This window comes from Hippocampus zosterae, chromosome 6 (genome assembly GCF_025434085.1).
Source record: "Hippocampus zosterae strain Florida chromosome 6, ASM2543408v3, whole genome shotgun sequence".
NCBI lineage: Eukaryota > Metazoa > Chordata > Actinopteri > Syngnathiformes > Syngnathidae > Hippocampus > Hippocampus zosterae.
In genome coordinates this window covers 16,750,414-16,765,000 of record NC_067456.1, presented here as the reverse complement: position 1 = coordinate 16,765,000, position 14,587 = coordinate 16,750,414, and the positions used below count along the sequence as shown (strand labels likewise).

Genomic DNA, 14,587 nt, shown 5'->3' with positions numbered 1-14,587 from the left:
AAATATCAGGGAAAAAGGAACCAGAAATAAAAGAAAAGGGAAAAACATTCAGTTTCAGAATTTTCAATATTACATGATAACCTTCTACTTCCACGGCTCCAGTCTGATCGTTGTGTTTTTGTGTGTGTGTGTGTGTGTGTGTGTGTGTGTGTGCGTGTGTGTGCGTGTGGTGTGGTGTGATTGAAGAGTCTTATTGTGCACAAACTCTTGCAGCTTGAGTGAATAATTCAGCGTTCGCAGGAGCAGTGACAGATCAGCTCTGTGGTTCCTCTGTGTTTCTCACCGACACCTCTCTGCGCTTTCCCTCAGAGGATACACTACATGTGTTTTGGGGACGGGTGGGGGTGGGCGTCGGTAGTTAGAAAAGACTTTTCAGCAGCATGCTTTGAGTTTGACGCGAGGTGTCGTAGCAAGCACTGGCAGGCTAAAGATGGTCTTTCTGTGGAGTTGCTTTGCAACATTGTCAATGTTGTCTCCCGAAGGTATGGCCGTCTTGAGTATGAGCGTTCAACATTTCCTGGGCGGTCTGATCACCACGCTCACTTTCACGACCATGATGCATTGCACTCAGAGGGCCGAGGAGAGCATTCAGGTAAGAGTCATGTTATTGTGGAAGCCCAAACTGCTAAAAGGGAAAAAAAAAAGTTCAATTTTTTTTTCCTTAAGTGTGAAGTCATCTCATCTTGGCGATTTGTTTCTTTGCATTTTGCTAAACATCTTTGATCTCAGTTTAATTGTGCCGTTTTGGGATGTGACTTCCTGTAACAACGAATGGGAGGAAGTCATGTAATTCCTGGCTAACAGCAGCGCACCGAGAACCATCTAGCTGCCGTCACCCACTCTGCCTGTCACTTCTCATCAGCTGTTTCCACCTGGAAAATTTCAAAAAGTCTTAGCAGACCCACTTTCTATTCAGTACTTCCTTCCTCTTTGACCCTCCCTGCCTGTTCTGTTTTGTCCCCCTCCTCACCAGAAGAGTACCCCCCAAACCACCTCACTCTATTTCTTTGTCATTCTCTGGTCCCTTTAAGTGCTCCCTTTTCCATTTGGACTTTTTCCCGCTTCTATTTCGTCTTCTCCTCTTTGACATAACTCCTTTTGTCCCCGTCGTAACTGGGCCATCATTGCCTGGAGGTGATCGTTGTTATAGCGCAGCCATTCACTCGGTCGATCTCAAGGTGACAAATTATCATTTTAATTGCCGGCATGCTTAAAGTGCCCAAGAAAGGCAAATTCAAAAGGGGAAAAGAAAATCACAGACAGTTTAGCTGACATAATGTTTGTTTTGTTACTGTCGCAAGTAGCCAGAGAGAATGATGATATGAACCATGGTGCATTTAAAAGGTTCTCGTCACACACACACACACACACACACACGCACACAGTTTTTTTCAGTCTACCATGTGTGTGGGCATGCACACGGTAGAGGTAACGCGTTAAGTCGGCCATGCACACGGAAGTACAGTATGTGAGTGCTATTGAAGGTAGAGCTATCCAGTGACTGAAAGCCGATAGTGTGAGTGTTTGTTCACGATCCCCAGGAGAAAGAAACCAAATCGGTGAAACAAGTTGCTTGGAAGAAAGGAACGCCACTTAGATGTGGCCACACAAGCTCCTAGGTATGCTTGGTCACTCCAAACTCACCACCGTCACTCGTCAGTCATTTCATTCGCATCCTACCGATGTGCGATGTCCTTTGCAGTGATTAAGTGGTGACAGATGGAACTGCTCCATATACTTTGGCTGAGATATTTTAAAATGACCATAAAATCACATCTACAAATACAGTGGGCCTATGTGGTGGAACATTTCCCGTGACTTCTCTCATGAAATATATTCAAGAAACTGCTCAGTATTTATTGGCATTCTGCCTTTGGAATGGTTATGCTGTAGTTACCTGCTAAATGCAGTGCTCTTGGGAAGAAAGGCAAAGCTGGGAGAGATTAGCTAATATCTTTCATTCGCACTCCATCCTGAGAGCCGCAAGGCTGAGATCAGATCCTCTTCTTAGTTGGCTTCCACCCATCATTGCAGGCTACAGTATGAGCTCACTCTTTTTCCGAGGTGCTTCTTCAGCCATCATTGTTCCCTTTGTCACATGTGTTGTAATCATCTTATGAACAACTTGAAATAAATGTCACATTTGACTTTTGTCATTGACCACCATGTGTTTGTGTGTACGCATTAGGGGTACTATTAACTATTCTTTTAATAATCCATGAATCTGTCAATTATGTTTTCCATGAATCAATTAATTGGATGAACAAAATTATCATTTCTGTCCCTTTATTAAAAAAAAACTTCGAATTGGCAGTGCAGTGAAGTGTACAAAGAGATCGCTGCATGAACATCACAGAGCTCTTGAAGTAATGAAATGATCAAAAATTACAACAAAAGTTGCAACAAATAAAATCTTGATGTCAAAAAGTTTGACAATAGGCCATGGACCAACAACAACAAATAAAAATGTATGCTATTCACTATGTGCCAAAGTGTTTCCATTAGAATAGCTGTCATTACAATAAACAATGTGCAAGTTAAGTTTTATTCATACACTACATTTAAACAACTTCAGGTAATTGACCCCCACCCCAAAAAAAAAAAATAAAAATAAAAATTGTATAACTCACACAAAAGAGATATTGGAGGGGGGGGGGGGTGATTACATCGTGATATATATTAACATTGAGATGTGAAGAAAAATATAGGCCGTCTCGTCATCAGTAAAGCCACCGAACAGCTGAGCTGCTAATTGTTCCATTAATTTTTAGTGGTAAGGACATATATAATTCCTACACCATTCACCTGATTCGTCTGCTTCTTCTTCTTCTTCTTCTTCTTGGTTCATTTGGCATTTCAGCTTTTTGGTACATACTGCCATCTACTGTATAGGAAGTGAAACGCATTTCCAAGTGTAGGCAATGGAAGCAACCCTGCTCGTAATCGAGTCACCCCTGTAAACAAACACATGGGACAGTCTTGAATAAAAATTATTTCACCAAAATTTAACAGAAAACCACAACTATACAAAGTTATATGCAAATAAATACACATACATAAAATATTACAGTCAAACGGGCGAGGATGTTTCTGTGTCAGCCGTCAACAAAACGGCCATTCTGTCCATCAATACGGACAGAATGCCCACCTCTGTCATGAACCTACAACTATTTCTGTCACAGATATTTCAAAGATCAATTGTTTGTTCAATGTATTTTGCCAATTGTATATTATTGTATAAATGTTGCTTTCATTTCTCTCCCATTTTAGGCAACTCACTACAGTTTCCTGGCAACTCTGGAAGTGTTGGGCAAGCTGACGTTCAGCGCTTTGGCCGGGGGTGTGGTGGATTGGTTCGGCTTCCAAGCGGCCTTCTTCTTATTCCTTACCCTCTCTGCTGGAACAGCGCTGCACGTGTATACGGCTACTTTTACCGGTGCTCTCAGGGAACACCAACTCAAAGAGCAGCCCAAATGAATATTAAGCTCTTGACTGTAAGATGATGTAAGTCCACGTAGTTTGAAAGACGTTTAAACCCTCTATTCATCAAGGTGCACGTCCACACACAATGCGCACACAAATGTATTTCCTGGCTGGAGAGTAATACTTTGCAGGGTGGGTTAAGATGGCAGCAGGTGAATGTGCCAAAGAAGCACCTAGGTTGTGTACCTGTGTTTTTGAGGACATTGATAGAAGCGCACAAAGTCTTAAAATAACTTTAGACTGGCCATAAATACCATGAATACCAACTATAAATACGAAAGAAGAAGCTTCATAGAGAAGGATCATATCATATGATCATATTTTAAGATATCGTGTGGAGCAAAGCACGATGAAATTTGAATTTGACAACTTTTAAATCCTCTGCAAAATTTTAATTTTCTTTGCAATAAATTTTTCAGTCTTAAAATTTGCTGTAGTTTGATGAAACCTGGGAGCAGGAGCCACCTCGTGTGATGAGCGTAACGTTTTTGTGTGTTGGAGGTGGCATGTAAGTCTTACTTGGCTCGCTGTGCTGACAGTTGAGCTCTAGAGCATTAAAGGTATGTTTAATTATGCCATCAATTTTAATCTAATAAGAGCTGTAAACAAAAGCAATATCACAAGTCCTCCATGAGGTCCTCAAAGTATGTCTAATGTATATGGATATCGGTCTTTGTCTAGAATTTTAGGGCTTACAGGCTTAGCCAAAACGCACGAGTACTACCTCGTATGGACACACAAAATGTGAACGCTGTAGCTGGGCTTAAGACTTACTCTTAAATAACAGATGCACAATATTAAGGCAGGAACCATCAACCAGAGTTTTGTCGGTTGTCTAAATTAGAAGATGACATTAAGGAGCATTGCTTTTAGAAGAGGAGGTATCAAAATGGCCCCACTATCAATGTTATTCAAGCTTCCTACCTGTAGCAAAGCTCAGCCTTACAGTGCTGCATGGTGCCATCACGTTTCATTTTTTTCCTTGAAAAGAAATGAAACGTAAAACGAATAAACTGCAATAAGACCGTTCTTTGAAACTTGAAAGACCGGCATTTTGTATCTGTCTGTGATCATGTTGAAGAAACGTGTGTGCTCTGTCAAGTACTGTATCCTGTATACTGTAACTCTCTTTGGCACTGTATACAAGCAATCCTGGTCAAGCTTAAATCATTAAGTGAAGAGTTTTTCCTTTGTAGATTCCAGAACAAATGCAATTATATATTACGTAAGTCTTAGGTAAAACCAGCATTTCTTAAAATGGCCACATGCTTTTACAAATCTAATGGACATCTACAAATGAGTATTAGGGCCATGCTGGAAAAGAAATCTATGTAGAAAGTGTCATAATTACAAGAAAAAATACTGTAAGGATGTTGTAATGTGACACAATCTACTGTATGTTCGTGAATGTCGTCCAAATTTACAAGTATAAACATATCCTATCTTGTTACACAGACAGCAACTAGTAAATCAATCAATACCTTGGCACGTCAACTCCATCATCGGTTTGATGTTTCAAAAAATTGTGCAAAAGTGTCATGTAAGTTAGTGGCTGCACTGTGAACGAGTGGTTAGCACATCCGCTTCACAGATCCGATATTGGGGGGTTCAAATCGCCACTGTTTCGGAGTGTTTTCTTGTCATTGTGGCTCGAATATTCCTTCGTAGATGTTACACTTGACACACTAATTACTGGTGTAGTTTAGTTATCTGACGACAACGGCTATTGCAAAGCACATCTCTTATCTTGTCTCCTGTGAGATTTGCACTCAAAATAAAGATGCTGGGGGAATTGCAGTTTGGTGTTTTGTGTGTGTGTGTGTGTGTGTGTGTGTGTGTGTGTGTGTGTGCGCGCGCGCGTGCGTGCGTGCGTGTGTGTGGTTTCTGAAATTTGCCTGTTGCCAATTTCAGATTTCTATACTCTCAGGGTAGGGGACCTGGGAGGTCTTCAAGGGTGAAGTCCATACCTGTCAACCTCGGCTAATAGCTGCCCTTATAAATAATTAAGATTCCCCTTAGAAAGCAACGAAAACCTGTACAACGGTTTGCCGTGCATGTGCACATCATGCTTTACCAATCCGACCTTACGCAGCGATGAAAAAAAATTATACGATTGAGGATTACTTTTGCTGGTTTGCCATGACAATAGTAGCGATCGACGACGGTATTGTCGTTGGCGACCAGCAGGTGAGACGATCTGAATTTGAGCCAAAATTGTCTTTGTGAGATCGGTTCACAATTCTTTTTCCCCGTATAATAGTTGTAATACGGCGTACATGATTTGAAATGAGAAAAAAAAAATGTATAAAATTTGGTGAAAAGAGACAAGTTGACAGGTATGGAAGTCTCGCTTTGTAAATGTAACGTTTTTCAGAGTCACTATGAACAGGAGACTATAGTCTCCCTGGTAGTGTGGCTGACTGAAGGCTACAAGGCTGAATAGGTCCTGTGTCACCGTATACACGTCCCATGCAGCTCTAATGACACAACAAATGCCGCAGAGGGGGATTAGGCCGGTTTACACGTCCCATCAATGCACCTCTACTTTAGCCCTTCTCACCACATCTCATCATACTGCAGTTGTGTTTGTATAGCGGAATTGATGACGCAGGTTCTGAGAGAGAGGGCTTTAGAACTGATATTTTAAATTAAGAAGCGAGAGGCCTGTTGATAAAAATCACCTCAAGTTCTTTTTTTGAATGAAAATTGTGTCAGGTGTGGCTAAATCATACCTACCGTAATCTCGATTGTGAAGCCTCCGCAGACAAGCGAAAAGGATGCTGATGAGAGTGCAACCTCCCACAGAGGTTGCCAGATTATCAACTATCCCTATGGAGAAGCTGCCCTCTGAATGCCACCACCTCTACCATGTTTACCACCAGTGGATCATAGGTGGAACACAGCTACATGTGGGATCATCGCAAATGTGAAAGTTCTCATGACACGATGCACTGTGGGTACGGTATTACATTATGTCAACAGATCTTCACTTCCCCAGACTGGCATCGGACGGAAGGCCTTGCCATTGGATCTTTGTGACATTCACGCACAGTCGACACATGCATCTCAACATCACAAGCACACGATCACAACATTAAAACAATGCCACCAAAACAATTGAACACAAACACAGGGCTTATTTTATGATCTCCCAAGAGTGGAGTTACGTGACAGTTCACCAACTTATCTGGGAAGGAAGAGGAGGGAAAAGCTCGGCGCTGCCATGGGAGGGAGGCAGAAAGAGTAACGTTTTAATCTCAGCAAACATGGGTGTTGTATCACTCCCCCTCAACCCCCTCTTTTGTCTGTCTGCACCTGAGGGGGAGAGAAGTGTTGGCTCTTTGCACTGCTTTTGTCCTCTGACTGGCAGAATGGAATTCTGGGAAACCTGAATGAGCTTTTGGAGTAGCCTTCAACAGCATCAGGTTCCAGCGTTTCCTCCATAGGGGTTGACTTTTTGTTTATTTGCAGAATGTACGACATGGACACCTTTCTCCTTCCTCACGCTCAAGCTCAACTGCTCTGTTTTAGTTGTCCTTCATACCGCCACCTAATTTTCATCACTCACATAAAGATGTTAATAAAATCCTATTTGTCGACATCGCACTGTCCAACAACAGTCTGCAAGGTACACATTGAAGATCAGGCATAATTGTAGGACATGCGTCGCCAATGTTTTTCAAAGTGAGAGCTACTTCTTGGGTACTGTTGAGTATGAGCGGCTACCCTTTTGATACACACTGCTCAAATGACCTTTTATCATATGTTAGCATTAATAATTCATCATATTCAGTTATGTGAAGAGACTGATCATGTTAATGATTTCTCAGATTAATTAGGAAGCACTTACATAGCAATATGAAACAATTCTTTCTGGAAATCTCTGCTCGTGTTTAGATTCCTAAATGATCACTTCAACGCTTCTAGGAAATCACAATGTCCGATAAGCTGTTTTTAGAACAGACCAAGGGACTAATCATATGGTCCTTAATTATTGTTATTTTTATGGAAATGGCTTTGTTACAGCCATAGCTGTTGTGAAATGTGCAATATCAATAAAGTTGTGTTTTAAGATAAGATAACAAAACCTTTATTTGTCTCACAGTTGAGAAATTACCAATTTATTGTATCCGTTCAGCATTCAGGCCAATTTGGAAGCAATTTGTTTTAGTCTTGTCACAATGTTCCAGATTTTAACAGTAGGTAAATTAAGATGAAAGCTTGAAGCTTATTTTCCTCAAAAGCGATGAAGGAAAATGTGGAGGAGACTTATAGTGACCAACGTCAATGGCGCAGCTGTGAGGGCTCACTTTGGTCTCAGCTTAAATGCAGAGCCTGAGCTGTAACTTTATCCTGAGGAGGGTCTGTACTCTGCGGGCATTTTGACCTAATGACAACGCACACCTTTGTGAAGATCACGTGATCGCTTCACCACTGTGGGAATGAGGAGACTGATACAGTCAGTTAGCCTTCAGAGGATCAGAGCAGGAATGGACAATTTAAATGATGGAATGGTCACAATTTTTCATCTCCATGCCACAACCAGATGCATGACCACATGAGAGAGAGGTCTTGAAATCTATGTCAATACGAAAATTCGGGAGCATTCTGTAAAATTCAGAAAGTTTCTGAAATGCAAAGATTTGACTAAGTCCTTCCCACTGAATGAATTCAGGATACATTGTATGTTCTTTCCTCATTTCAATAATGCACAACTAATTTTCATACAGGATTCCCGCAAACATAATCATCGTTGCCTATTTTTATTCACTACCTTTTAATTGGCATGAATATTCCAATGAGAGACGAAGATGTGCAGGACATGAACATAGCTGCATAAACAGCTTTAAACAAGAGGAAGTACTTTCACAACAACATTTTCTTAAATATGCAATCTGCAACCTTCCACCCCCCACCCCCCTTGCTTCCCATTGAGATTGTCATCCATAGTGCCTGCAGACAGTGCATGTTCGTCTCTGCTGGTTATTTGGTTGGAGTGAACCATGTTTTTTCCTTTTTGCCCGAATGCTGAATGAAAAAAAAAGTCTAACTGTTGACCAAAGTAAAAGCAATATATTAGAAACACAATGTGAAAATTCTGTATTAAACAATAACTCAATGGCTCTAGGTCATTAACTCATTAACACCTACAACACTTGATAATTCCAACCATTTAAAAAAGAAAAAGCATGGCTCAGAGCAATAGTTAATAGTGGCGTGCATCTCTCCAATGTTATCTCACTCGTACATGGGGCGCAATACGATTCAAGGACGGTACATTTTCATGTGGAACGATTTTCCGATTCAAGTCGGTTTTCCTTCCACCTGTACTACCTACATCCATTCATCCGTTATCTAAACTGCTTTATCATCACACCTTGAGAATTATGCAAATTTCTCCACTGTGAGACAAATAAAGGTTTTCTTATCTTGTGCATAAATGCGGAAAATGCCCTCACACAGCTTCGGAGAAGGAAAAACAACAAACATTTAAGATCATTTCAAGTATGTTCGTGTATTTGAAGTGATGTAAGCTGCTCTGTGGTCCAACAGTCTCTGCTATCAAGTCCCTCAATGATGACCTGGAATGTGACAAGCTGCCAGCTCATATGGTGTTGAGCCTGACTCACTTTGCCCTGGTCTGCCTCTGTCTTTGGGCTCCCACTCTCTCCCTTCTCGATCCGCACCTCCGTGAAGTCCCACTACGCATATAGCCCCAAGTGGCCCATCACACCCGCCCCCAGCCTCATTTGGACCATTAAGGCCAAGACAGACGAAGCCTCGTTCTCCTGTGCGCACCCCACTCCTTGGTGTTCATTTCCTGTCTGTCTATTTCCTGGTGCCCTCCATTCTTCCATCTCATCTCTTCTCTGCCCTCACATGCAGACAACCCGTCTGGACTAGTTGGGGAAGACGCTTTGTGGCGCTCTTTAAAGGTCTGTCTATTTATCTGGCTGACTCCATGCCTCCTGGTGATGGAGCCTTTTTAGGTCACGCCATCTATCCATCTCCTCATCTCCTCTATCTATCCATCTATCGGCACTCGATTTCTGCATAATGAGCGGATGATCTGTCTGAGGCGGAGCTGAGCTTCCCCTTATTTGAATAATCAGCAGGCAACACTGCTTATCTTATCTTTAATTGATAAATCATGTCAGTTTAATTTGTGTGATTGATTTTGATTTTGATGCAAGAGGGTATTCCTGAAAGATCCTGTTAACTGTCGAGTAAATTCATTGGTTTGTCTCTAAATACATTATACTGGTACTTGAAGATCATTGCTGTAAAATGTGCAGACTAAGAACCTGAAGAGTTTAGGTTAGGTTCAAATAGTGTTTTGTATCATGTAAGAAGTATTGGGAGGTGGAAGAAAATATCTGAGGCTAATAAAGAGACCCACATATTTTGGCAATTTTGTTTCTGAAACAAGAGAATCAATATGATTTTTACAGTTTGGTGATTCATCGACGTTTATTCCCAGAAAATTGTTGGAGTTTACTGGCGATATTGTCTGTCCATCTAATTTATTGTGTTTGGTACGATCTTTTTTTTTTTTTTTTTTGTAACCTTTCCTTCATTCTTTTTTGGACAAATCATGTACATGTACAGTACCTTTGTTCACATTTGTGGCTATCTGGTGGCACTGGCGTCAAACAGCTGCTGCTCCCCTATCAATCAACTGACCTTCTGAAGCCTTTGACTCCAGCACTATGCCAAATTGTCGCTCCTCTATGTTTGTACATCCAGTCCCTCTGTATGTTTTTTGGGCTTGAGATATTTTTGAATACCAATCCTGACTTTTGAAATATATATTCCATTATCTCAATCTGCACGTTGCCTCCAGTTTCTGCCACTGAAACCCCATCAAGGAAGAGGCTTTAAGCGGATATATTTTTAGTCGTGTGTATTCATAAGAAAGGTGGACTGGTCTTAGATTGACAGTTGATCAGGGCGTGGTTGGAGTGCCTTCAGCACAAAACATTCGAAGTCCGGACCACGACATGCGCTGGCGCCATATTGAAATCCATCTTTGCCTTTTACCACAATGTAATGCAATGTGATGCCCCATAATCTTGTCTATATAGTGCATGTACGGTATGTTTCATAAAAAAGTCGTGTACCATGCTGCAATTGGCTGTCCCCCGCCTACTTCCCAAAGACAGCTGGGATAGGCTCCAGCACCCCCCGCCACCCTTGTGAGGATACAACGGAACAGAAAATGGATGAATGGATGGATAGTGTACCACGTGTCTGTATTATTTTTGAGTCATCAGCTATGTAACTACACACAATACAGTATTAATATTGACCGAACAGAAAGTCTGCAAGCACATCCCAACACATCCCCAAAATTTGACTAACCAGAAAATCTATTTTGTGTGTGGCCACCGTATATCACTGTAGCACAACGTTCTGAAGGCTGAGCAGACAGAACCATTACTTTGCTGTTTGACATCATCGCTGATTTAGCCCTGGGCCACAAACACACACACACGCATGCACACAGAAACAGAACACCACATGAAGAGATATCAATTCATGCATGCTGTACTGCTTACAGCTAGACAAGCAGACACTATGATGTACGTATCGGCAACCACAGAGCTGTCCAACCCAATAACATTTTGATGCATAGCTTAAAATAACAAACTACCCCCCAAAATACTTTGCTACGATATTGTCATGTAGCTAATGTTTTATTCGGGGACACAACCCTGCATACTTGCGGTATATAACGTACTGCCACTCATGTTGCCTAAGTGGAGATCAAAGAAACAAAAGCAGCCAGTACGTTGAAAACTGCTTCACTGGTTCATCTGTGCAGTTTTTGAGGGGGAAAAAAAAGCTTACAGCGCAACTCGAAAGCGAAAAGCCAACTCATCCCCACCAGCATTTGTTGCGTACCGCTTAAGCTTATCTAACACTAGCACCCCAGTGACAGCAGCTCCTTGTTGCTGCAAGCGCCGAATTACGACGTTAAAGAAATAACAATGAGAGTTAAGGTGACAGGGAAAGCAGGCATCAACACACATTGTCACAGCGGGTATTGTGCACATGATAAAAAGTGAAGGATGTTGGACTGGGAAGACGCTGCAGAAGTGTATCTGGTGGGACAATCAGAGAGTCACCGTTGACTCATGCTGACAGCTGGACATGGATTTTTGAATCTGTCTAAATAGGATCTGCCCAATGTAGGCTTTTCTCCAAAATAGCAGGCCCAACACCAAGGTTGTGACAACTAAATGGCAGGATGAGACAACAGCACTCAGAAGTGATGCTACCATTGCGTGTTAGAATGTGAATGTATACATTGAACTTAAAAAGTCAAACACAATCCATTGTGGAGTCCCAAGAACGTCACGATGCAGGATACTTTAAAGCAGTGGTTCTTAAGCTGGGTTCGATCAAACCCTAGGGGTTCGGTGAATCGGTCTCAGGGGTTCGACCGAGCCTCAGCCATGGAGGTTAAGACACACCCGACTCAACATGTCAATTACGGTAGTTATGACACACCTGCGTGGCTATCACTGGCTGATTCATTTTGTGTACAATTAAAAAAACCTATATGTATGTCTTGAAATGTTATTACATTTTTTTTTCTGTTTTTAATAAAAGTTTTTTTTTAATGTCTTGAATTTGTAAAAAAAAATCACATTTTTATTTTGCACTAATGAAGGGTTCGGTGAATGTGCATATGAACTGGTTGGGTTCGGTACCTGTAACAAGGTGAATAACCACTGCTTTAAAGGCTTGCAATCTTGCATTTCAAGCTACTACCACTAACTGGTCTCATAAGTAGATGAATATTTGCAGTGGCTTCAGAAATGCGGGAAGATATTTTTTCAAATAATTGTATTCAGTAATGATAGCAGGACTACTTTAAATGGCCCAGACTGAGTTCTGGATTGCTGGTAGATGGCCACAATGTCCTGAAAAAGAGCCTGCCCTTGTAGTTTGGAAAACAGTGAATATGTTGTTTTTGGCCACCATAAACCTCTGCCTCTACTATCATATAACGCTTATCATCAGGCCATTTTATTTTATTATGATGATCAATTACCGGTAATTTTTACATTAAAAAACATCCAAGCATGAGGTAGGACAGTTTTAGAGATGCGTGTGTGTATGCATACAGTATGTGCGGGCGTGTATGTGTGTGTGCACGCGCACATCACCTTGGCCTATTCATCAACTCTTTCAGACAGGCGAAGCGGGTTTCCGACATGGTGATGAGAACTCTGTTTAATTGGGGTAATCGACGCGCTTTTAGGGACCTGCCTATTAGGAAAAACCCACTGCACACATGCACAAATATGCGCACGCACGCACACTCCTCTCAGCATCGCCTGAGACAGGCAAAGTGACAGGTCTTCCTCGCCACCGCGTGCATGCCTTTGTGGTCTCTGAATCAGTCTGTAAGAGTGTGAATATGTTGTGATCTCGGTCACACAATATTTAACTGTACAGTACTGTACTCGAATATGACACCTAGACAGTGCTGGCTTCGGAAATGGAGATGGTGCCAAGTCATGATAATATTGATAATAATAATAATTTAAAAAAATTTAAAAGGAGCTTCAGTTCCAGCGTTGTAACCCACGTTGAAACAGAATCATTCCATAAACAAATGATTCATTAAATCATTTCCATTGATTTTGAGGCAAAAGGAGCAGTTGTGATGACTGTGTGTGTGTGTGTGTGCGTGTGTGTGTGTGTGTGCGTGTGTGTGTGTGTGTGTGTGTGTGTGCATACTTGTCCATTATTGGTTATAAATGAGGAGCATGCTCAGTGTCAGACTCAAAACAATGAACAAGACTTTTACTCATTGTCTGAAGCAACAATGACCGCGACTGTTTCACTGTATCTGCTCCGTTATTGTTGTTTTAAGAGAGAGAGGGATGTGAGGATTAGACACTGTCTGACTCTGCCTAACCCCCAGCCTCATGCATGCACACACACACACGCACACACACACACACACACACACACACACACACACACACCTCATGGTTGCAACATTTCCCCATTCACCCACACATTTTTGTAATTTGCAGTTTTAATGCTCATCTAATTTCCTACCGCAGCATGAGAACATTTGGCTACCGTTGGACCTGCCGACAGGTATCAAATAAAGAATGACTCACAGAATGCATGTTCGTAATGCATCACGAAAGCATCTGGAAATGTCAGTGCACCTCTGAATGTGGCCGATTGTCTGACAGGAATTGATGCAAACTATTGAAGTTATTATTGTTCACTTCTTATGCTGTTGTTCAATACCCGGCAAAAACATCAGTGCCCAAGTTTCCTGTCTCACACGCCTATCATTATCCATGCATTCTTAACAACATGAGATTAGGTTTCCACAGACAAAATCATGGCGCACTTAGACAATAGGCCTTTTATGTTTCGCTGTGTTTTCTGGTGCTCTTACATGTTGAAATGTTGCCCCGTCCTGACTGAGGGTCAACACATATTGTTTATGAAAAACAAAAGGATGATGACGTGATGTCATGTCTAGACTCCATGCTAATGAACGAGGTTCCTAAAAACCTCTCCCGAGCTGGCGTACAGTATTTACAAAGCCCACGTGACAACAGGCACGCACTGAGTGGCAGACAAAGTGGGAATGATTATGATAATGATCATAATCATGGCTGTCACCACCGTGTTCTCCACCATGTTAAAAATTAATCGGAGTTAACGGTAATCCACGTCTCCTCATTAGATTACTGGTGTGGGGAGGGGAGGCTCACGGGCCATCTGTACATCATTAGTAGAGTCTCCCTGACAGCCGACTCCCAACATCAACTTCCTTCTCCATCCTCTAATCGCATCTCTTTCCTCCGTCTCGCCATTACGGTCCCCTATTGATGGTCAGGGTGGATCATCACTGAGTCTCATTTCTGTGATGCCATTCAACATTCCCGCTACTCTTTTTCGTGTCTCTCCTGGCAAACAAACCCTTAATGTGAAAGAAGACTTTCTTCCGCAGCAAGAGGTCAAAAGGTCAGGGTCAGACGGAAAGTTCCACCACCAGGGCTACTGTCTAGCTGGATGGGGAGTGACTGAAATCCTCAAGTTCACTCAGGTGGCAACCATG

General features: G+C 41.9%; 1 protein-coding gene across 3 annotated transcripts in view; it reads left to right on the top strand.

Moving 5' to 3' along the window:
* mfsd3 (major facilitator superfamily domain containing 3) overlaps positions 1-14,587 on the top strand; it is a 40,540-nt gene that overhangs the window by 12,473 nt on the left and 13,480 nt on the right. For 2 of the 3 annotated variants that reach the window (XR_007962816.1, XM_052068672.1), the window contains exons 5-6: positions 483-592; positions 3,271-3,504. Coding sequence is in view for 2 of the 3 variants with exons in the window: in XM_052068672.1 (XP_051924632.1) it covers positions 483-592; positions 3,271-3,477 (317 nt within the window). In the remaining variant the exon portion in view is untranslated. Of the gene's footprint in view, positions 1-482; positions 593-3,270; positions 5,279-14,587 lie in introns of those variants that run through there. The other variant, XM_052068671.1, reaches the window with a different exon arrangement.